At 39.9% G+C, this 26,238-nt stretch overlaps 1 protein-coding gene across 1 annotated transcript in view; it reads left to right on the plus strand.

Moving 5' to 3' along the window:
* DRAM2 (DNA damage regulated autophagy modulator 2) overlaps positions 1–26,238 on the plus strand; it is a 113,288-nt gene that overhangs the window by 76,596 nt on the left and 10,454 nt on the right. The window contains exons 4-5 of the mRNA XM_053704733.1: positions 21,748–21,925; positions 25,441–25,523. Coding sequence (XP_053560708.1) covers positions 21,748–21,925; positions 25,441–25,523 — 261 coding nt within the window. The remainder of the gene's footprint in view (positions 1–21,747; positions 21,926–25,440; positions 25,524–26,238) is intronic.

The following is a 26,238-nucleotide window of genomic DNA, read 5'->3' on the forward strand; positions in this document are numbered from 1 at the left end:
CTTGATACTAAATCTAAACGTTTAGATAAGGTTTTTAAATCTCCTGTAGTTATTCCAGAAGTTTTTCCTGTCCCTGATGCTATTTCTGAAGTAATCTCCAGGGAATGGAATAATTTGGGTAATTCATTTACTCCTTCTAAACGTTTTAAGCAATTATATCCTGTGCCATCTGACAGAGTAGAGTTTTGGGACAAAATCCCTAAGGTTGATGGGGCTATCTCCACTCTTGCTAAACGTACTACTATTCCTACGGTGGATAGTACTTCCTTTAAGGATCCTTTAGATAGGAAAATTGAATCCTTTATAAGAAAAGCTTACTTATGTTCAGGTAATCTTCTTAGACCTGCTATATCTTTAGCGGATGTTGCTGCAGCTTCAACTTTTTGGTTAGAAGCTTTAGAGCAACAAGTAACCGATCATAATTCTCATAGCATTGTTAATCTTCTTCAACATGCTAATAACTTTATTTGTGATGCCATCTTTGATATCATTAGAGTTGATGTCAGGTATATGTCTCTAGCTATTTTAGCTAGAAGAGCTTTATGGCTTAAAACTTGGAATGCTGATATGTCTTCTAAGTCAACTTTGCTTTCCCTTTCTTTCCAGGGTAATAAATTATTTGGTTCTCAGTTGGATTCTATTATCTCAACTGTTACTGGAGGGAAAGGAACTTTTTTACCACAGGATAAAAAACTAGAGGTAAATTTAGGTCTAATAATCATTTTCGTTCCTTTCGTCACAACAAGGAACAAAAGCCTGATCCTTCACCCACAGGAGCGGTATCAGTTTGGAAACCATCTCCAGTCTGGAATAAATCCAAGCCTTTTAGAAAACCAAAGCCAGCTCCCAAGTCCACATGAAGGTGCGGCCCTCATTCCAGTCCAGCTGGTAGGGGGCAGATTACGATTTTTCAAAGAGATTTGGATCAATTCAATTCACAATCTTTGGATTCAGAACATTGTTTCAGAAGGGTACAGAATTGGCTTCAAGATAAGGCCTCCTGCAAAGAGATTTTTTCTTTCCCGTGTCCCAGTAAATCCAGCGAAGGCTCAAGCATTTCTGAAATGTGTTTCAGATCTAGAGTTGGCTGGAGTAATTATGCCAGTTCCAGTTCTGGAACAGGGGCTGGGGTTTTATTCAAATCTCTTCATTGTACCAAAGAAGGAGAATTCCTTCAGACCAGTTCTGGATCTAAAAATATTGAATCGTTATGTAAGGATACCAACATTCAAAATGGTAACTATAAGGACTATCCTGCCTTTTGTTCAGCAAGGGCATTATATGTCCACAATAGATTTACAGGATGCATATCTGCATATTCCGATTCATCCAGATCACTATCAGTTTCTGAGATTCTCTTTCCTAGACAAGCATTACCAGTTTGTGGCTCTGCCGTTTGGCCTAGCAACAGCTCCAAGAATTTTTACAAAGGTTCTCGGTGCCCTTCTGTCTGTAATCAGAGAACAGGGTATTGTGGTATTTCCTTATTTGGACGATATCTTGGTACTTGCTCAGTCTTCACATTTAGCAGAATCTCATACGAATCGACTTGTGTTGTTTCTTCGAGATCATGGTTGGAGGATCAATTTACCGAAAAGTTCATTGATTCCTCAGACAAGGGTAACCTTTTTAGGTTTCCAGATAGATTCAGTGTCCATGACTCTGTCTCTGACAGACAAGAGACATCTAAAATTGATCTCAGCTTGTCGAAACCTTCAGTCTCAATCATTCCCTTCGGTAGCCTTATGCATGGAAATTCTAGGTCTTATGACTGCTGCATTGGACGCGATCCCCTTTGCTCGTTTTCACATGCGACCTCTTCAGCTCTGTATGCTGAACCAGTGGTGCAGGGATTACACAAAGATATCTCAATTAATATCTTTAAAACCGATTGTACGACACGCTCTGACGTGGTGGACAGATCACCATCGTTTAATTCAGGGGGCTTCTTTTGTTCTTCCGACCTGGACTGTAATTTCAACAGATGCAAGTCTGACAGGTTGGGGAGCTCTTTGGGGGTCTCTGACAGCACAAGGGGTTTGGGAATCTCAGGAGGTGAGATTACCAATCAATATTTTGGAACTCCGTGCAATTTTCAGAGCTCTTCAGTCATGGCCTCTCCTAAAGAGAGAATCGTTCATTTGTTTTCAGACAGACAATGTCACAACTGTGGCATATATCAATCATCAAGGAGGGACTCACAGCCCTCTGGCTATGAAAGAAGTATCTCGAATACTGGTATGGGCGGAATCCAGCTCCTGTCTAATTTCTGCGGTTCATATCCCAGGTATAGACAATTGGGAAGCGGATTATCTCAGTCGCCAAACGTTACATCCGGGCAAATGGTCTCTTCACCCAGAGGTATTTCTTCAGATTGTTCAAATGTGGGGACTTCCATAAATAGATCTGATGGCTTCTCATCTAAACAAGAAACTTCCCAGGTATCTGTCCAGATCCAGGGATCCTCAGGCGGAAGCAGTGGATGCATTGTCACTTCCTTGGAAGTATCATCCTGCCTATATCTTTCCGCCTCTAGTTCTTCTTCCAAGAGTAATCTCCAAGATTCTGAAGGAATGCTCGTTTGTTCTGCTGGTGGCTCCAGCATGGCCTCACAGGTTTTGGTATGCGGATCTTGTCCGGATGGCTTCTTGCCAACCATGGACTCTTCCGTTAAGACCAGACCTTTTGTCGCAAGGTCCTTTTTACCATCAGGATCTCAAATCCTTAAATTTAAAGGTATGGAGATTGAACGCTTGATTCTTAGTCAAAGAGGTTTCTCTGACTCTGTGATTAATACTATGTTACAGGCTCGTAAATCTGTATCTAGGAAGATATATTATCGAGTCTGGAAGACTTATATTTCTTGGTGTCTTTCTCATCATTTTCCCTGGCATTCTTTTAGAATTCCGAGAATTTTACAGTTTCTTCAGGATGGTTTGGATAAAGGTTTGTCTGCAAGTTCCTTGAAAGGACAAATCTCTGCTCTTTCTGTTCTTTTTCACAGAAAGATTGCTAATCTTTCTGATATTCATTGTTTTGTACAAGCTTTGGTTCGTATAAAACCTGTTATTAAGTCAATTTCTCCTCCTTGGAGTTTGAATTTGGTTCTGGGGGCTCTTCAAGCTCCTCCGTTTGAACCTATGCATTCATTGGACATTAAATTACTTTCTTGGAAAGTTTTGTTCCTTTTGGCAATCTCTTCTGCCAGAAGAGTTTCTGAATTATCTGCTCTTTCTTGTGAGTCTCCTTTTCTGATTTTTCATCAGGATAAGGCGGTGTTGCGAACTTCTTTTAATTTTTTACCTAAGGTTGTGAATTCTAACAACATTAGCAGAGAAATTGTGGTTCCTTCATTATGTCCTAATCCTAAGAATTCTAAGGAGAGATTATTGCATTCTTTGGATGTAGTTAGAGCTTTGAAATATTATGTTGAGGCTACTAAGAATTTCCGAAAGACTTCTAGTCTATTTGTTATCTTTTCCGGTTCTAGGAAAGGTCAGAAGGCCTCTGCCATTTCTTTGGCATCTTGGTTGAAATCTTTAATTCATCATGCTTATGTCGAGTCGGGTAAAACTCCGCCTCAAAGGATTACAGCTCATTCTACTAGGTCAGTTTCTACTTCCTGGGCATTTAGGAATGAAGCTTCGGTTGATCAGATTTGCAAAGCAGCAACTTGGTCTTCTTTGCATACTTTTACTAAATTCTACCATTTTGATGTGTTTTCTTCTTCTGAAGCAGTTTTTGGTAGAAAAGTACTTCAGGCAGCTGTTTCAGTTTGATTCTTCTGCTTATAATTTCAGTTTTTTTCATTATAAGATTTAAACTTTATTTTGGGTGTGGATTATTTTCAGCGGAATTGGCTGTCTTTATTTTATCCCTCCCTCTCTAGTGACTCTTGCGTGGAAGATCCACATCTTGGGTAGTCATTATCCCATACGTCACTAGCTCATGGACTCTTGCTAATTACATGAAAGAAAACATAATGTAAGAACTTACCTGATAAATTCATTTCTTTCATATTAGCAAGAGTCCATGAGGCCCACCCTTTTTTGTGGTGGTTATGATTTTTTGTATAAAGCACAATTATTCCAATTCCTTATTTTTTATGCTTTCGCACTTTTGTCTTATCACCCCACTTCTTGGCTATGCGTTAAACTGATTTGTGGGTGTGGTGAGGGGTGTATTTATAGGCATTTTGAGGTTTGGGAAACTTTGCCCCTCCTGGTAGGAATGTATATCCCATACGTCACTAGCTCATGGACTCTTGCTAATATGAAAGAAATGAATTTATCAGGTAAGTTCTTACATAAATTATGTTTTTAGATGACATATGTGTAATGTCTTTTTTAGTAACAAAGGAGCCCAGATTGGGGTCCCCTGGCTGTGTTTGAGCTGACGAAGATGCCTGCATGTCTGTAATTTCTTTTGTGTATGTAGGGATCTGCGGTTCACGGGGTATTAAAAATTGGCTGAGTGTCTTTGAGGAAGGGGTCTTGTCTCCTTTATTTTGCCTTTTGCAAGGCATTACCCCAATATAAAGGTGGGGTGAATAGTAAAAATGCTGAGAGTCTCTGCAGCTGTGAGCTAATTAGTGAACCACCACTGGATCTCTGCTATGTTGATGCGTGCGGCCTAAAGTTTCTAGCTTGATCCTGAGGCCCTTATAGAGGAGTCTGAGTATGTCAATTATTTGAGGAGATCTACTGAGTGAATATTAAGGAAGGACTCTGCCAGAGTTAGTGCAGATCGTACTATATTCAGCTAGATTACTCGAAAAAGTTGTTTTTGTTGTTTTTTAGCTTGCTGTTCATTATATTAATGTGGGACACTGTGCAAGTGGATCAACATCGCACCATACGCCAAGAAGGCTGCTTTTTGTCAAATTTATATGGTGCGTATGTCTGCAACAAGTGATTTACCTCTCGATGTCGCCACGCTGTATTGATGCTGTGGCGCAGATGAATTGCTCCGTTCCGTGCCGACCCTGCTCCTTTTAGAACTGTAAGGAGCAATCGTAGTCCAGCTACGCTGAAGTCTTTGCAGGGCTTGTGAATGAGCTAGCCGGTGTTAGGGCCTTGTAGGTTTCACTGCCGATGCGGTGTTGGGCCTCAGTCAAATCCCTGGAGGTAGAGGCGGCTTAAATCTCGGATGGGTTCCAAAACACTGCAAGCTGTCTCTGTTAGCAGGCGGGTGATTAGGAAAGGGGGATTTGGGGTTTCATACCATCAATAAGTGCTGATAGTCGGTTTAGGAGATGGGAGCCCTTCTAACTAGCAGCCATCTTCCAGCGTGGCTAGACTCCGCCCCCCGTGTAAATTATTTTTTAACAACAATATGGAAATAATAATTAATATATTATTAATTTAATGTGATCCAAAATGATTGTGCTTAAGCTTTGACTTTTTGATTATTATTGGCATTAATCATAATAATTTTATAATCATAAATATTCTTTTATGATTAAGATAAGAGCATAGAATGTTAAACAGCTCTCCAACTTCCTTCTATTATCAGATTAGCTTGATTCTCTTGGTATTGAGGGAGCAGCAGTGCACTATAAGGAGCTAACTGTACACCACAATAATGAGCCTATAACAAGAGGCATATATATGAAGTCCCAAAGCCAGCAGCACTGGCCAGGCTTTATATAAAAGACGTTTATTTCAACAAGACTGGGTAAAACTAATACAAAGTTTTGTGTCAACACCCTTAATCATGTATATATCCAGCCACCCATCAGCAGCTAAACCCCTAGGGCACATTGAGGGAATCACATATATAACAGCGGCAGATCATATACTGCCATAAGTCGGATAAACCGGCAACGTTCAGAAATGTGCGGAAATAGACATTTCTGGAGTCGACAAGTGACCTAATAAATGTATTAACCCCTAATCCACCATCCCCCCACATTGCAAACTACCTAATAAATGTATTAACCCCTAATACGCCATCCCCCCACATCACAAAGTACCTAATAAATGTATTAACCCCTAATCCGCCATCCCCCCACATCGCAAAGTACCTATTAAAACTATTAACCCCTAATCTGCCAACCCCCCACAACGCAATCTACCTAATTAACCTATTAACCCCTAAACCGCCATCCCCCCACAGCGCAAAGTATTAATCTAATCATTAAGCCCCCTAACCTAACACCCCCTAAGTTAACCTTAATTACATAAAATAAAAAAAGACTATTTCCTTAAAAAATAAATTAAAACTTACTAAAATAAAAAAAATCCTAACTTAGAATTAAAATAAAAAATCCTAACATTACATTAAAAAAACAACCTAAAATTAAATTAAAATAAAAAAAAATCTAAGATTACACAAAAAAATTAACAAAATTATCCAAAATATTTTTTTTTAAACCTAATCTAATACCCCTAAAAAACAAAAAAGCCACCCCAAAATAAAAACACCCCCTAATCTAAGACTAAACTACCAATAGCCCTCATTGTTCTAAGTTTAACAGCTCTTTTACTTAAAAACTACAAATTACCCCCTAACAGTAAAACCTCCACCCACCCAACCCCCCAAAATAAAAAAGACTAACTCTAAGAAAACCTAAACTACCCATTGCTCCTAAAAGGGCATTTGTATGGGCATTGCCCTTAAATGGGCAATCAGCTCTTTAGTGCCCATTAAAAATAAAAAAAATCCCTAATCTAACCCCCCCCCCCCAAAAAAAAAGCAACACCTAACACTAACCCCAAGATAGGTACTCACCATTCCTGAAGTGTGGCGGTGAAGGTCTTCTTCCAGGTGGCTCCATCTTCATCCATCGCGGGAACATTTTCTTTCTTCTTGCTGGAGGTGCAGAGCGGTCTTTGCCGATGCGCGGATCTGGATCGCTGGTCCTCTTCAGCGGCAGGGGGTCTTCAGCGATGTGGAGGCCCTCTTCATGCTATCATCCGCCGCACACTGAAGAGTGAATGCAAGGAACCCTTTTTATATTGGGGTACCTTGCGTTCTTATTGGCTGAAATTTTCAAAACAGCGAATAGGATGAGAGCTACTGAAATCCTATTGGTTGTTAGGGATTAATAGTGTTAATAGGTAGGAATGCAAGGTATTTAGTTATTGCGGTGGGGATTGGCGGTTGACAGGTAGATATTGCGCATGCGTTAGGTGTTTGTTAAAACATCCAGAGAGTTACGGTGCTAATATACTCAGCGCAAGGCTTGCTACGACTTGCGACATCGGTTCTATGTTAGTTTATGTAAGTAAAAACAGTGGCCAACGGGTAAAATATACGTGCCGCATTTGTATGTGGCGCCGTATATGTTATTATTATTATTTATTATTATTATCGGTTATTTGTAGAGCGCCAACAGATTCCGCAGCGCTAAATTATTCCGACATCTGTCTAAAAACAGCCGACGCCGGCTTTTGTGGGCGACGCCGCTTATGTGATCAGGTCCCTAAGTTGCGCACTGCTGCTACTGATCCTAAGTAGATATGCTTTTCAACAAAGGACACCAAGAAAATTAAGCAAATTATAAAATACATTAAATAGGAAAGATGTTTAAAAGTATGTGCTCTATCTTAATCATAAAAGAAAAGTTTGCTGACAATATGACATTTTTAAGCGCTATTAAACATTTTTGTTTTGTATGCAGATATTTTGCAATACAGTGATAAAAGGGAAATTGAATTGTAAATTAGCTTATCCCTAAATGTGTTTACAATTACTTTTTATACCAGCTGCAGAGTTTAAAATGTATTGGAAATTGCTCCTTTAGGTATATTTTTGTGGACTAAATAATGTCTCTTCTAATTGAAACCACAACCTAATTAAATCATCTGAGCTTGCAGGGAGAGCAGACCTCATTAGCTTATTTCTCAATATTTGCACAATTTATTGTGCATTATCTTATGTCTCTAAACACAGCAAGACCAATACTTACAGAGAACAATGTAAAACGGACATTTTATTATCTTTCTGTCCTACCCCCCACTAGGAGTGTAATTTCTTCTAAACCTTAAAGGGACACACCAAAATTGTTATTGTTTAAATAGATAGATAATGCCTTTACTACCCATTTCCCAGCTTTGCACAACCAACATGGTATATTAATATACTTTATAACATTTAAACCTTTACATTTCAGCCTGTTTCTAAACTACAGACAGCCTCTTATTATATGCTTTTTTATTAGCTTTTCACAACAAGAGACTGCTAGTTCATGTTGGCCATATAGATAACATTGGGCGAGATTACATATACGGCGTAGGTTTCAGCGCAACTGCTGAAACCCACGCCACCCATACATTCACTTTGCATATCGGGTGAATCACATATACAGTGCCGGCAGATTATATACTACCTTAAGTCGGATATTCTGGACGTGCGCAAATACACATTTCTGGAGTTACCAGTGACTTACGGCAGTACATGATCTATTGGCGCCTAATTAAAAAAAAAATGTTTAGTCGCCCATAAAAATTTAACCCGCCTGCAAAAAATGAAACCTGACACGTCAAAACCCCTGTATCCGCCTTCCCACACATCACAACTACTAATAAAATGTATTAACCTCTAAACCGCCATCCCCCCACATCACAAACTACCTATTAACACTATTAACCCCTAATCCGCCAATAGGATGAGAGCTGTTTACATCCTATTAACCCCTAATCCGCCAATAGGATGAGAGCTGCTTATATCCTATTGGCTGATTTGAACAGCCAATAGGATTTAAGCAGATCTCATCCTATTGGCTGATTTGAGATTTTCAGCCAATAGGAATGCAAGGTACCCCAATATAAAACGTGTACCTCGCATTCAATCTTCAGTGTGCGGCGGACGATCATATGAAGAGGACCGTGGTGCCGCCGATCTGTCTCTTTAAGGGCAATGGGTAGATAAGGTTTTTTTATAGCAAGAAAGATGATATCGAGGAGCACTTGGAGTAGGTTAATACAATACTTCTTTATTACTTCAAATAGTTAAAAAAAAAACACAGTATGAAACAAAAGGGTAACTTGTCCTTAGCACTCAACTTTTCTCTTGTTACTTAATTGTTGTCTTAGGGGCTGATTTATCAATGTCTGGTGGACATGATACGCTGCAGCATATCATGTCCGCCAAACATTGCTATAGTTCTGGTGAACTGCTTGTGCAATGCCGCCTCCTGCAGATTCGCGGCCAATCACATTAAAATTAAATTAAAATCACATGCTCTATCTGAATCATGCAAGTTTAATTTTGACTTGAGTGCCCCTTTAACTGCTGGGGTAATTATCAGGTCTGACAGGGAATAATATATGTGGCTAATCAACTTGCTCAGTCCCGTTCCTACAGTTCGTCTGTGGTACATTTCAAATAGCAGTGATCACAAGTTTAGAGAAGAGGTGAACAAATGTGATTTTGGAATTTTGTATCACATGAAAGAGGAAGAGTCAGCATAACCAACGTGACAGATTCTCTATATGATGAAGAAATGGAGGTATGGTTACAAAGACTTGATAAAAAGAATGTGATTATGGTTGTAGATAATCTTGATGACAATGGCCATGATGTAAAGAACAGAATCCTATCAATAGGGTTACCAGGTGTCCAGGATTCAACCGGACTGTCCAGTATTTTAGCAGGCTGTAAAATAAAATCTTCATAAAAATACTGGACACATAAATGTCCATTTTTTTTTTAAAGACCCTGAGTGTTAGTGCCTCAATTGTCACGCTGCCCTGGCTGTTGCCAGGGACGCAACGCTTCCTCTTTGCTCGTTGCCTAGGATGCTCTGGCGGTTGCCAGGGATCCAGCGGTTCCTCTGAGCGTGCGGCGATGACGTCATCGCCACACGTCTCCTCCTCTCTGAAGCCGGGTCCTTGAGTTCTTGGCATGAATTGGCAGCTATGTAAGTACTTGCTTCACTTACATTATCTGCCCAAGTATAGGTGTTTCTTAGTGTTCTCCTGGGTGTTATTATTGTAATATGCTAGACTGTTATATTGTTGCTGACCTCTGCTTGTCTGACCACTCTGCCTGTTAACCCCTAAACTGCTGGATTGATATACTGCTGCTGAACTCTGCTTGTCTGACCACTCTGCCTGTTTACCCCTAAACTGATGGAATGATATTCTATTGCTGAGCTCTGCCTGTCTGACTACTCTGCTTGATTAACCCCTATTGCTCTGAATTGCCTCTCTGTTGCCAAACCCTGCCTGCCTGACTATCCTAGTGGTTTACCTCTGGACTGCTTTACCATTGCCAAACCCTGCCTGCCTGACCATCCTAGTGGTTTACCTCTGGACTGCTTTACCGTTGCCAAACCCTGCCTGCCAGACCATTCTAGTGGTTTACCTTTGAACTGCCTTTCTCTGATTGCCTGCCTGTTGCCGCCGCCGACTATCCTGCCTGTGGTGAGTGCCACTTACCTCATCTTGTATACTTTCTCTGCTCTGGGATATTCCCTATCATTCCGGCTTGACACCGGGATAAGAAGACTACTGGCTGAGTTCGGTCTGATAGTGGAATATCCCATACTTGGGCCATGGAGCCAAACGAGGTAGCAAGAGCAGTTTATCTTCAAGGACAGATGTTGGGAACCCATACCACACAGTTGCAGAGTCTATAACCGCTCAACTCTCTGCACTAGTTGCAGCAAGGAATACTGCTCCTGTTGTTGTAGCACCAGTCTCCGCTCCTAGTACTGAGGCTTCTTCCGCTGCTTCTGGAAGCATTCCCCGGATCTCAATGCCTGACAAATATGAAGGTACTATTGATTGTAGGGGTTTTCTTAACCAGTGCAGGTTGCACTTCCGTAACGATCCTCACATCTTTCAGTCTCACCAATCAAGGGTCACCTTTATCATTTCCTTACTGAAAGACAAGGCCCTAGCCTGGGTCTCTCCCCTTTTGGAACAGAACGCTCCACTCCTGCATGATGCTGATCTCTTAATTTCTGCATTTTATTCTGTGTTTGGGACTTCTGGCCGTACTTCTGCTGCAGAATTTTCTCTCCTGGATCTCCGCCAGGGCAATAGAACTGTGGCACAATTCGCCATCAAGTTTTGCACCTTGGCACTTGTAACCACTTGGGATGGCAGTGCTCTCAAGGCAGCCTTTAGGAGGGGTCTGCATGAACGCATTAAAGATGAACTCACTTAACGTGATATTCCTTCTTCTTTGGATGACTTTATATCACTTTGTATCAGTCTGGACTCTCGCTTTCAGGAGAGACAAGCCGAGAGAGACAGAACTCGGAGGGTCCTTCCATCCCATCCTTCTATTCGTCTGGTTTCTGCAGTATCTTCAACCCCTACAAAAGCTCCAGTTACCCCAGTGGAGGAACCCATGGATCTCTCCTCCTTCAAACCCTCAGAGTCTGAAAGACAGAGAAGAAGGAGATTGAGACTTTGCTTTTATTGTGGATCTAACACCCACCAACTGAAGAATTGTGACATTCGGCCGGGAAAAGCCAATGGTTAGGGGATAACACTGGGGTACCTCTAAGCATGATCACTACTAAATCCCCTCACTCCTCTCTGATTCTGGTACCTGTTACCCTTACCTTCCTTCAGAATACTGTCCACACTCAAGCCTTCATTAATTCAGGGGCATCTGGAAATTTTCTGGATCACCGTTTTATGATTCAAGATGGCTTGCCTCTTCTGCAGAAAAGACATTGTCTCAAAATAACTACTCTGAATGGCACCCCCCTTGGTTCAGGGTTGATCCACCATTTTGAGTCAGCATCCCTGACCCTGACTGTGGGAGTCCTTCATATCGAACAGTTCGAGGTCATTCATTCCCCAGCACAACCTGTCATCCTTGCTCTTTCTTGGCTTTGTACACACAATACACAGTTCGACTGGGCTGAAGGACAACTGGCCTCCTGGGGTACCTCCTGTTTCCCCTCCTGCCTTGCTAAAGTCACTCCTCTGCCCCGCATCCCCATAGCCAGTATACAGACTCCTCCAAACCTTCCCTCAGTATATGCGGACTTCGCAGATGTGTTTGAGAAAAGAGCAGCCAACGTGCTTCCTCCCCACCGTCCTTATGACTGCAAAATTGACCTCTTTCCCAGAGCCCCACTTCCTAAAGGCAGGACTTATCCACTCTCCAAAGCTGAAACCAAATCCATGGAGGATTACATCCAAGAGAACCTAGCTAAAGGTTTAATTCGCCCTTCCTCCTCTCCTGCTGGGGCAGGCTTCTTTTTCGTCAGTAAGAAGGATGGTGGGCTCAGACCCTGCATCGACTACAGGGCCTTGAACAACATAACTATCATGAATCGATATTCCATTCCTTTGATCACCGAACTGTATGACTCACTCCAGAATGCTCGCTTCTTCACCAAGTTGGACTTATATGGGGCATACAATCTGATTCGTATCTTCCCAGGCTACGAATGGAAGACCGCCTTCAACAGAAGATCAGGGCATAACGAATACCTTATAATGCCCTTTAAGCTGTGTAACGCCCCTGCAGTCTTCCAGGCATTTGTCAACGATGTCTTCTGTGACCTCCCAAATCACACTGTCATTGTCTACCTGGATGACATCCTTATTTTCTCTTCCACTCTGGAGGAGCATCATAAGCATGTGAGACAGGTACTTCAACGTCTCAGAGACAATTCTTTGGTAGCCACACTTCTTCATTAAATGAATTACAGAGATTCTTGGGGTTCTCCAATTATTACCGCAAGTTTATAAAGAACTTTTCTCAAACAGTCGCTCCACTCACGGAATTGACAAAACAGAACAAAGACTGCAAACATTGGCCCCCTGAGGCCATATATGCCATCACTCATCTAAAAAAAGCTTTCTGTTCTGCTCCTGTGGTCTGCCATCCTGATCTACAGTTCACTTTAGAGGTTGATGCCTCCAAAATAGGGGCTGGAGCATTTCTAACCCAAAGGGATCCTTTAACCTCCAAGTCGCACCCTGTAGCCTTTTTTTCCAAACGCTTTACTCCTGCAGAGAGGAATTACGATGTGGGTTATCGTGAACTCAGCCATTAAGATGGCCTTGACTAAATGGTGCCATTGGTTAGAAGGCACCGCCAATCCCATTCAGATTCTCACCGACCACAAGAATCTGACTTACCTAGAGACTGCTCATCGACTCAATCCTCGACAGGCCAGGTGGACCTTATTCTTTTCCCGTTTTAACTTTGTGGTCTCTTATCTTCCTGGGACCAAAAACAAGAAGGCTGACACCATTTCACGTCAGTTTCCTTACTCAAGTGATTCCTCTGAAGCTCCTATTGAACACATCATACCTCCCTCCTGTGTGGTTGCTCAACTAAACACCACCCTTCTTCAAAGACTGCAACGTGCCCAGTCTAGTAAACCTCCTGAAGTCCCCGTGGCTTCCGATATCTTTTTTGTACCTCTGAACCTACACACTCCTGTGCTGTCCTGGGCTCATGATAGCAAACTCTCAGTACATCCTGGTTTGACAAGGACTTTTAAGCGTCTTTCCCAATACGTATGGTCAGGATTATGTGAAAGCCTGCACAAAACTCCATGATCCTTGCCTCCCGGCTTGCTCCAACCATTGTCCATTCCCAAACAACCATGGACACACATAACAATGGATTTCATTGTGGACTTTCCTTCTTCTGACCACCATATAGTTATCTGTGTTGTGGTGGGTCGCTTTTCCAGACTGGCTCATTTTGTACCCCTAACCAAGCTGCCTTCTGCCCAAGAATTATCGTCTCTTTTTCTCTTGCATGTGGTACAACTTCATGGCATTCCTGCGAATATTGTTTCTGACAGAGGTCCACAATTCATCTCTACCTTTTGGAGAGCCTTTTGTAAGTTGATTGGAACCACTGTTTCCTTGTCTTCTGGCTACCATCCTCAGACCAATGGACTAACTGAGAGAGTAAACCAGGATCTCGAGGCCTACCTTAGAGCCTTTGTTGATGCTCCCATACCAACTGGTCTGAGTTGTTACCCCTAGCTGAGCTGGCAAGAAACACTCATTGGCACGCAGCAGGGTATCAACCTTGTGTCTTCCCTCTTTCTGCTCAGTCCACTGGGGTTCCTGTTGCAGACTGACACGTTACTGAACTCACCACTCATTGGCAACGTATTCGCTCTCAGCTACGTTCAGCTGTCTCTAGATACAAAAAGTTTGCTGATCGTCATAGAGCTTCTGTACGTGCCATCTTGGTAGGTGAACGTGTTTGGGTCTCTACACGACATATTCGTATACGTCAACCCGGTCACAAATTGGGGCCTAGGTTTATCGGTCCATACAAAGTCCTGAAAAGACTGTCTCCTGTTGCCTACAAAGTGGCCTTGCCCAAAACCCTGTGCATAAACCCAGTCTTCCACATCTCACTACTCAAGCCTTACAACAAGAATAGATATACCCGGCTCTGAACTCCTCCTCCTCCGCTCCTGGTCCGTGGTGACCCTGAATATGAGGTTGCTAAGATCCTGGACTCCAGATACAGGCGCAGACAACTGCAGTATCTGGTACACTGGAAGGGTTACTCTGTGGCGGATCATTCCTGGGTTCCTGCCCGTGATGTGCATGCTCTATCTTTGGTCTCCAGATTCCATGCTGCTTATCCTTTGACGCCAACTCTGGTTCCTGGAGGGAACCCTTGAAGGGGGGGATATGTCACGCCATCCTGGCTATTGCCAGGGATGCAACCCTTCCTCTCTGCTCATTGCCTAGGACGCGATGGCAGTTGCCAGGGATCCGGCGGTTCCTCTGAGCGTGCGGCGATGGCGTCATCGCCGCATGTCTCCTATTTTCTGAAGCCGGGTCCTTGAGTTCTTGGCGCGAATCGGCAGCTATGTAAGTACTTGCTTCACTTACATTCTCTGCCCTAGTATAGGTGTTTCTTAGTGTTCTCCTGGGTGTTATTATTGTTGTATGCTAGACTGTTATATTGTTGCTGACCTCTGCTTGTCTGACCACTCTGCCAGTTAACCCCTAAACTGCTGGAATGATATACTGCTGCTGAACTCTGCTTGTCTGACCACTCTGCCTGTTTACCCCTAAACTGATGGATTGATATTCTATTGCTGAACCCTGCCTGTCTGACTACTCTGCTTGATTAACCCCTATTGCTCTGGATTGCCTCTCTGTTGCCAAACCCTGCCTGCCTGACCATCCTAGTGGTTTATCTCTGGACTGCTTTACCATTGACAAACCATGCCTGCCTGACCATCCTAGTGGTTTACCTCTGGACTGCTTTACTGTTGCCAAACCCTGTCTGCTGGACCATTCTAGTGGTTTACCTTTGAACTGCCTTTCTCTGATTCCCTGCCTGTTGCGGCCGAAAACTATCCTGCCTGTGGTGAGTGCCGCTTACCTCATTTTGCGAACTTTCTCTGCTCTGGGATATTCCCTATCATTCCGGCTCGACGCCGGGATAAGAAGATTACTGGCCAAGTTCGGTCTGATAGTGGAATATCTCACAAGCATTACATCAATGCGTTACAAATATGGAGCAGAACGAATTAAGGGAAGTTCAAGAGGGTCAAATCACTACTGTTTGTGTGCTACTGGCAGCCAAAGAGGTAAAATTATTAAATTGTTATAGTGGGAAAGAACAAACACAAAGCTATGTATGCAGACGATGTCTTACGCACCTTAACTGACACCACCACATCACTACCTACAGCACTCAAAGAATTTGATAAATATAGCAAAGTCCAGACATCCCAACTCTCCCGGAAGTTCCGGGAGTCTCCCGCATTGCTATAGCTGCTCCCTGACGCTGGAGCAAGTATATAATAACATGACTTCTATGTGGGTTTTACAAACTGTTGAAATATACTTTTTTCTTGTAATCATTATTGCATTGTGATAATTGTGTGAAACGTTTAAGTGGGTTGTAATATTTCCTATCTTTTTATATTTTATGCTGAATTGGAAAGTCTCATTTGGTGAATGGTTTCTATTGTGAGCCATTAAAGAGTAAGAGTTAGTGTTACCTATAGAGTCAGATCACATTTGCCTGAGAGTTGCTAGGAACACAAAGTCGGCTTCTAGTATTAATAGTAGAATCAATTCATATATTACTTTTACAGATATTCTATATAGGGGTATGACTTGCAAACCAGGGGCATGACCTGCAAACCAGAGAACCTGGGGTTACCCTTTAGATTTACGGAAATCTACTGACTCTCAGGGGATACTCCCTGACGTTTAAACCCATTCATGCAGCATAATTTTGCAGGTGCATGAAGTATAGTGTTTGGAATTATTTTAAATATCTTATAAACAAGTGCATAGGGCCGGCTTCTAAACTTACATTCTTGCTTTCAAATAAAGATAGCAAGAGAATGAAGAAAAATTCATAATAGGAGTAAAGTAGAAAGTTGCTTAAAATTGCATGCTCTATCTGAATCATGAAAGAAAACATTTGGGTTCAGTGTCCCTTCAACTAATTGTGATTACAATGATTTCCAGTGACACAACCTATTTGCTATATACCCGAGGGAGGGACGCTTCAGTTTTCTGTGCCTGGCACCTGAAATATAAATCCATCCCTGCATGTGACACATAGGGCATCACTATGTAATGGTTCAAGTAATAATCATTCACCTAGATTACGAGTGGTGCGCACCACTCGTACTATTTAATAACATAAGGACTGGTGAGGCTAGAGAGGCTGAAGACGCTCTAGGGAGCCTAAAAAAATAAAAAAAATATTGCATTTGCGCTACAGTTAGCGCAACATTCGTAATCTAGGCGATAGTGATTATATTTAGTATTTGTTTTGTCTGCATAGAGATCTGTTTCTTCTCTGAAAAAGCTTAAAGGGACAGTCAAATCCAAAAAAAACTTTCATGTTTCAAATAGGGCATGTAATTTTAAACAACTTTTCAGTTTACTTTTATCACCAATTTTGCTTTGTTCTCTTGGTATTCTTAGTTGAAAGCTAATACTAATTGAAGGCCGCCTCTAATCTAAATGCATTTTGATAGTTTTTCACCACTAGAGGGCATTAGTTCACGTGTTTCATATAGATAATATTGAGCTCTTGCACGTGAATTTACCATGGAGACAGCTCTGATTGGCTAAAATGCAAGTCTGTCAAAAGAACTGAAATGAGGGGGCAGTCTGCAGAGGCTTAGATACAAGGTAATTACAGAGGTAAAACATGTATAATTATAACTGTGTTGGTTATGCAAAACTGGGGAATTGGTAATTAAGGGATTATCTATCTTTTAAAACAACAAAAATTCTGGTGTTGACTGTCCCTTTAAACTGTATCTGCACAGGAATCTTTAGGAAAAGCCTAATGGTTTCTATATTATGATTTTAAGTTTTTATGTTCCTTAATGCTTCATCTATGCATCATAATTTAAAGGGAATTAAACCCAACATTTTTATTTCATGATTCAGATAGAGAATACAATTTAAAAAAGGTTTCCAATTTACTTCTATTATCAAATTTACTTTGTTCTCATGTTATGCTTTGTTGAATAGATAACGAGGTAGGCATCTGAAGCACTACATGACAGGAAATAGTGCTGCCATCTAGTGCTTTTGCTAATGTATAACATTGTTGCAAATCTGCTGCCATAAAGTGCTACAGACATGTGCACACTCCTTAGCTTACATACCTGCTTTTAAACAAAGGATAACAAGAAAAAAAAGACAGTTTGATAAAATAAGTAAATTGGAAATTTGTTTCAAATTGCATGCTCTATCTGAATCATAAAATATTTGTTTTAAGGTTTTATGTCCCTTTAAGTATTTCGTATCAGGGTAAATTTAAAGAATTAAAAAAAAACACAAGAAAAACACCACAAACAAAAGAAAACTTGTTTACTTTTTCTAAATGTACAAACCTTTTAAAGAAATTAAATATCCTGCCACAAAATTATTTATAAAAAATCACCTTCAGAAAACTGTTACAGCTCATCAGATGCATTTGAACAGGTTTTAGGTTGAGTGTAAGGTACCTTAAAGGGATAGTCTAGTCAAAATTAAACTTTCATGATTTAGATAGAGCATGCAATTTTAAGCAACTTTCTGGTTTACTCCTATTATCAATTTTTCTTCGTTCTCTAGATATCTTTATTCCTTTAGGTTAATTCTCATCCATTTGGGTACATTTATTAAGCAGGGGATGCTGCTTATTCAACATGATTTAAGAAGCAGCAGCCATAACACTTCTGAGGTGGCGGATTGCAATCATCCCGATCAGACACGATGAAACGGTGGATGTACCACCGAGAAACGCGTTGCTTTTAATAAACCTTTTAACTTTTTACTGAGGAACTTTGTCTCCTTCTGTTGCTGTGCTCCTATCCACATATTATGCACATACTTTAAGCACCCACAAATAGGTGTTTCTGGATTGTGCTTTTGGAATCGGAGATCTACCAGCTGGGACCGAGCCGATCACCTTATTGTGACGTTGAAGACTGCACTCATACTACCTTGTCAGCAAACCACCACCGCTGAGCTTGTCTGCTGCTTCCACCAGTCAGCTGCTTTGCCTGGGTTAGTCTTGCTGGGGGGACCGATGTGCCCCAGTTCGTGTCACGCGCACTACGTGTAGTGCCCAACCAAATGAGTTGCCCCTTGTCTGTCTTAAGGTTTTTACTCCCTGTTTGGACTTACTCCACCTATGAGGCGCCTCCTTTTTCTTCTCTTGTCACTCCACTGTAATAGTTGTTTGCCAAAATAGTGACTGATTAGGATGGCATTAAAGGGACAGTCTAGTCCAAAAAAAACTTTCATGATTCAGATAGGGCATGTAATTTTAATCAATTTTCCGATTTATTATTATCACCAATTTTTCTTTGTTCTCTTGGTATTCTTAGTTGAATGCTTAACTTAGGAGGTTCATATGCTAATTTCTTAGACCTTGAAGGCCGCCTCTTAAGAATGCATTTTAACAGGTTTTTCACCACTAGAGGGTGTTAGTTCATGTTTTTCATATAGATAACACTGTGCTCGTGCACGTGAAGTTACCTGGGAGCCATCACTGATTGGCTAAACTGCAAGTCTGTCAAAAGAACAAATAAAGGGGCAGCCTGCAGAGGCTTAGATACAAGATAATCACAGAGGTAAAAAATATATAAATATAACTGTGTTGGTTATGCAAAACTAGGGAATGGGTAAACAAGGGATTATCTATCTTTTAAAACAATAACAATTCTGGTGTAGACTGTCCCTTTAAACAGGCAATAAGCTTATCTCATGTGGGAAACCTGTAAGATGCAAAAAAAAAACAACAACTTTATCTAAGCCTATACAAAAAAATGTTTAAACGTAAAGGGTCAGATTGCTAATTAATGCTCCCGCCATAGCATTAATTGTGCTAGAAGTCTGCTTTTTGTGCTTGTCGGGTTGCGCTGGTATTATGATTTGAAAGAGAGAAATACAGAGAAATATATTTATATATATAAAAATATAAAACAATATCAGGATATCAGGTAAGCTTTAAAATAGTTTTGTTATGTACTGAATATCACTGCCATTGCTAAAGGCTTTACTTTTTATCATAGCATTGTGATTGGGGTTTTAATGAAGATGTTTCTCCTTTCAAACTTTAGATATCTCTCAGAAGGTTAATCTATTGCTTCTAGATACACTGTTAATAATAAACCTGATCTGCCTTGATTAATATCTTAAAAAAAAAGAAAAAAGAAAAGAAAAATTATCCAAGCATATGGGTGACTAAAAGATCAGTGCAACAATACCAGCATAGCACTAGTCAAAGAATAACAATTCAAAATTTTATTTCCACACTTTAAAACTTGCAATTTCAGTGGACACAAATGGAGGAGTGTAGGTAACAAGGAACACAGCCTATGTTAACTGACGCGTTTCACGCCTTGATGGCGCTTTCTTAAAGACAGTGTAGTGGATACTGGTCCAGCGCTGCTCTTTAAACCCTGCAGGAACGCTCCACTGAGAACGCTGACCAATCATCTAACTAATAGGAGACCAGCCTCCACTACGCTGTATTACGTAGGTAAACACTCAATACATTTAACAATAAACACACATTACTAATGAACACAGAAACATTGAATCAAAATACGTTATATCAAAAAGATATTACATCAAAAAGTACTCAAATGGTAAGTATGAAATAACTAAGATCATCAAAGGTAATCCCAAATAGAAATACTTATAAAAGACAAAGCGGAATAGATGTGCAATTGCAAGACTCAAGTATATTTGGTAATGTGTTTTTTATGGGGACAGTCAAAAAACACACACATACCTGCATAAAGCAAATCACATATATAGAAATGGGTCTAGTCATAATGTAAATGGGTACAATTGTAACAATATAGTGCCCAAAACAATATATATATTTATATATATATACATATATGAAGCTTATAGTAATGATTGATTAAATGAATAAGCCCTGATATAAATCTATACCCCATCTCAAATGTATTCCAAACGGTTCCCTCGTGATGTTTAAAAATCCACTGGACCTCTTTATCAAGTAATCTTTTAAATCTATCTCCACCTCTCAACTGGAAATGGACGAAATCTATTGCCTGAAATCTGAGTGCTTTCTTCCCTTCTGGATGTTTACAGAAATGTTTTTCTACTGAAGTTTTTGGTGGCTCTTTTTCAAAAGAGGATAAGTGTTCCCTTATTCGATCTTTAAGGTTGCGACTAGTACAACCTGTATATTGCTTATTACATATTGCACATGTAATTAGATACACCACGTATTTAGAACAGCAATCTAGTCTAAAGTTCATATTAAACCTATTGCCTTCTGCTGTAGATTTGAAATCTTTGCCTACAATTACATGTTCACACGTCATGCATGGATATCTACCATAAGCCTATATAAGCCATATATCTACCAAAAGCCTTTTTTAGAGAGCCATATTTCTCTGCCCATTCGTTGTTTGTATACATAGTTAACAACCTGGGACCCTATGGTTGGAGCTCTCCAAGATACAATTTTGCATCCCTTTTCCAGAATAGAATTAATCTTCAGGTCCAACCTCAGAATATACAAGTTTTCTTTAACTATGTGTACATCTTGATGGAATTGATTACTAAAAGGAGTAACAAAAAATACTTGTTGAAAATTCTTTCCCTGCTTTATTCACCGTATTTCTGCTGCGTTTTAAAAGTTTGGTCCTATCCAAATCTCTCACCTGTGCTTTTAGTGTCATTAGATTGTGTTTGTTGTCATCTCTGCATTCTAAACGATTAATTAGGTCTAGGGAATGTTCATCATATTTTGATATTGTATTGCATAGTCTCCTAATTCTCATTAGTTGACCTTTGGGAATCGCTTTGGTAACATGTTTTTGGATGGCAGGAATCTGCCCTCAATATTGTGTATCCTGTCATACTCTTCCTATACAATTGGGTATTTAAAGTATTACCTCCAGTTAGTTGGATATCCAGATATGCTATATCACTTTTATATGTAAACTTTAGATTAAAATCATTTTTATTAAGATGTTCCATGAAGGATTCCACCTGCAGACCAGTGCCATTCCATACTATTATTAAATTGTCAATATACCTTGCATATAGTTTGACATTGTCATGAAAATGGTTGTTTTCACCAAAGATATATAACGATTCAAACTAGCCCAAATAGAGATTGGCATACGAGTGGGCAAACTTCGCCCCCATTGCCGCGCCACAGGTCTGCAGGTAGAATCCTCCATCAAACAGGAATAAGTTATGTGTTAACAGGAATGTCAAAACTTCCAAAATGAAGTGAATCAAATCATTGATGAATTTATTGATTACTATTTATACAAGAAGAAGTTAGAGAAATAACTTTTTTTTTCTATTATCGTTTCAGAAAACTCTCTTCCCAGATCTGCACAAAGTTGGAGCTGCACTGACTTTTGGGTTTGGCACCATATATATTCTGTTTCAAATCATCATCACAAATAAAATGCAACAGGAATTAGAAGGCAAGGGAGTATTTTGGTTTCGACTTGTTGTGTTGATCTGGAGTGGCTTGAGTATTGTAAGCAGTATCCTTTTTTAAAGAAAAACTTATTAAAGAAGGCTATTAATATACAGGTAGCCCTCAGTTTACGCTGGGGTTAGGTTCCAGGAGGAATGGTTGTAAATCGAAACCGTTGTACATTGAAACCCAGTTTATAATGTAAGTCAATGGGAAGTGAGGGGGTTAGGTTCCAGGCCCCTCTCAAACTTTTCATAAGTAACACCTAATACATTATTTTTAAAGCTTTGAAATGAAGACTTTAAATGATAAACAGCATTATAAACCTAATAATATAGATTGTATCATAATCAAACTAAATTTAATGAACAAAAACATTTGCTAACAGCACCTATTTTAATAATCACACAACAGACTGCATCATCATCAAACTAAGTTTAATGAACAAAAATGTTTTTTACTTGCACTTTTCTGCAAACAGTTCTCTGCATTGTTAGCATGTTAGATAATATTAGGTCTGCACCTATTCTATGCATTTCAATCTGCAGTGATTAAGCAGTTAGGCACCCTCACCTCAAGCAGCTGGACAGGAAGATAATAAGGAAGTGGTTGCTCGATAGCTAATGTCTGCTCTGTGTACACAGATCAATTTCAGGGTGTTAAGTTGCATAACTTTGCTGCAAAACAATCGGACAGCTCCACCTACTGGCTATTTTAATTAGTGCACTTTGCTTTCCAAAGCTTTTCAATAGCAGTCACATGACTGAAAAAAAGGTTGTTATTCTGAAACAGCGCAAATTGAACCTGCGTAAATCGAGGGCTACCTGTATAGTTACTTATATACAGTATTATATGGCAACACTGTACCTCATATTCTTGGTGGTGCAGACTAAGGCCTGGGAGCAATATGTAGTCCTGCCATTGTATTTTATTTGATATATGAGCTAGAAATTGATGTTTTTCTATGAATTATCATTATATGCAACTGCTTATGTGCAGGGCATGGTCATCATAATTTACAGTGAAGCATTTGAAGCCCAACTACTTTACTATACAATTTGTTGGTCATTAGCTTACAGCTGAAGTTAGAGAAGAGCTTCCTTTCTACATTGGTTAATTCCTAACCTTTCTATGATGCCCTTAGGTATACATATATTAGGGTTAGTGTGTTAGGTATGTTCTACTCACAAACGTACAAACAATTCCACATTGTTAATATGAAGTTTTGTTTAAAGGGACAGCCTACAATATAATTTTTATTGTTTAAAAGATAGATAATCCCTTGATTACCCATTCCCCAGTTTTGCATAACCAACACTGTAATATTAATACACTTTTTACCTCTGTGATTAGCTTGTATCTAAGCATCTTCTGGCAGCCCTCTGATCACATGACTTTTTATTTATTATCTATTCACTTGCATTTAGTACTGTGTTGTGCTAAATCTTAAATAACTCCCTGGGTGGGAACACAATGTTATCTATATGGCCCACATGACCTAGCAGTCTCCTGTTGTGAAAAGCAAATAAAAAGCATGTGATAAGAGGCTGTCTGTAGTGGCTTAGAAAAAGGCAGAAATTTATAGGTTTAAATGTTATAAAGTATATTAATATATCAATGTTGGTTTTGCAAAGCTGGGGAATGGGTAGTAAAGGCATTATCTATCTTTTTAAACAATAATAATTTTAGTGTAGACAGTCCCTTTAAATAGAAGTATATAGCAAGGGTCAGAAACCTATATTATGTGTGTCATGCATGGCACTTAGTGTGATTTGTAATGCCACTTGGAGGAGTAACTTTTAGTGCTACACTTGTCACATTTCTCCCTGGCAGTCAGGTATTGTGGCAGCTAGGCTCAACACTATTCCAGTCTACATGCCCTGAAAGAAAATACACCACAACCAGGAGAAATCAAAGCAACAGATAGCAGGTAGATGACCCTGGAAATAGTAAGATAAGTGTCTGCTAGTGGCATTTGAGGGCCAAGAATCTGAGGTCGGATGTGGGTATTTGGCTGGCATAGGGGCTGCAGTACCAGGAGTCTTATTTTATCTAGGTATGTGGCTGGCATAAGAGCTGCAGGGCCCGGGGAATTAATTCATGTTTGTTCTTATTCTTATTATAATTATATAATAATGAGGTTGGCACTTCTGTCCACTTTATTGTATCACTTTGAGACAGAACTCATGTAAGATTCCAGCTCCTAATACATATTTTTGTTTTCATAATATAATTTTGTAAATGTGTTCACTGTCCCCATGAGTGAATAAATATTTCAGTGAGACCTGAATTTAAAAGTTAAAATGTTTGAACACCCCAAAATATAATGGAGCTTATATAGAATAACTATATTATAGCACAAAGGTAAAAAAGTAATAGTGCTAGGTATAGTTTTAGGAAGATTGCAAGGGGGGCTACAATCACACTAACCTTGGGTGACAGCAGGTTAGTAACCATGGTTACTAATCAGTTGATTCTTTCACCTGGTCTCTAGTTCAGATTGTCTGAAAATCTGGTCTAATAGTGTGCCCTTAGGACTGGAATTGAGAAACACTGTTCTTTACAATGAGTAGGCACATAACTGGATGCACACACTTATGCTCAGAAGCTAATCAATATCTGTTTGTATTAAAGGCATAACTAGATCTCACTAGGCTACAGGGCAAAGGGTGTGGAGGGCCCCTTCATTTCAATGGTACCCTTTCTGGCTGTTTAAAAGTAGCAGAAGCTGAGCCAGCAGCCACACAGGAGAAAGAGGAGCTGCTTCTCTGTTGTTGTGAGTCGTCCCTCCTCATTGGTTTGTCTGTAGGGTTGCCAACTGTCCCCAACAAAAATACTGGAGGACCTGTAGAAGATGGGCACTGATGGTGGGGTCACACAATGGTCCGACCTCAAAGTTCTACGTTAGGCCCCACCCTTAACTCTGCAATACATATTTTTTTTACAGATGACCAGTGATGTTATCCCCTTGGCTGCAAGTAACATTTAAAACAATCATTTTACCTCTTTGGCTGCCAGTAACACACATCATTGAGTTGAGCCCATTTGGCTGCCAGTAGCACTAATAGAGTTTTAACATCCCCATGGTTCCCAGAGCATTGATTTTATCCCAGTGGCTACATGTAATACACACAAAGCAGTGTTCTGTTGAATACATTTTTTCCCATCCATTGTTGACTGCTAAATCAAATATAACAATACATGTGCAATGTTGCTCGTTTCAGGGCCATATTAGTAATATATAGAAGCATAAGAGTCATTTTACAATGTAGCTACCACTTAGAAAACTTTAAATAAGTGTCCAGTATTTTTGTACAGATTTTACTGTACCACCTGCAAAAAATACTGGAATGTCCACTGGAGAAAATAAACTTGAGCAACCTTCCTGTACAAATATGGGGCAGATCCCCCCCCATAGTGACACTTGTAATTATGCCACTAATGTTTACCAGATGGGCCCCTAGAGATGTGGGCCCATTCTCAATTGAGATCTCTTAGACCCCTGTAGTTACGCCTCTTGTTTGTGTATTGCTTGTACTATATGTTACATTCAATTATTTTTCCTTATCGTTTTGTTTTAAGTGATTATATCCTATGGAATCTTACACAATGTTGATCATGACAGGGACATAGCCCAAGAATTACACTGGATGCCAGAAAATAAGGTGAGGCAAGCTATTTAAAGGGACATTAAACTCTCTGAAATTGCAATATAAGTTGTTTAATTTTATGTAGTAAAACAGCTTTGCAGTATAGTTGTAATATTTATTTTATCCCCTTTTCACGTAATTTAAATCAGAAAATTACAATTTCCCTGAGTTTCAATAAAGTAATGGGAACTGTCTTGTTGAAAGCTAGGTTTCCCTTGTCTAATGTATTCTGCTGAGTACACACAGATAAAGTATGCAAATGATGGCTGTGTGGGATATAGCACTGTTAAAGGGACAGTAAACACTGACAATATTATTGTCTAAAAAGATAGATAATCCCTTTATTACCCATTCGCCAGTTTTGCACAGCCAACATTGATATATTAATATGTGTTTTACATCTGTGATTACCTTGTATCTAAGCCTCTGAAGACAGCCCCCTTATCTCAGATCTTTTCACAAACCTGCATTTCAGGCAATTAGTGCTGACTCTTAAATAAATCCTCGGGCGTGAGCATGTTATCTATATGACACACATAAGGGAAACCAAGGTTTCAATGTAGCTACACCCATCACTTTATTGAAACTTAAAGGGACAGTAAACCTAAAATATAATGTTATATAATTCTGCACATAGTGCAGAATTATATAACATTATAATAGTGCTATCGTTATTAAACCTTATATTCCCTTTTAATTTTTTTAAAATATGCCAGTTTTTCAGACCCGC

Source organism: Bombina bombina, chromosome 3 (genome assembly GCF_027579735.1).
Source record: "Bombina bombina isolate aBomBom1 chromosome 3, aBomBom1.pri, whole genome shotgun sequence".
Classification (NCBI taxonomy): Eukaryota; Metazoa; Chordata; class Amphibia; order Anura; family Bombinatoridae; genus Bombina; species Bombina bombina.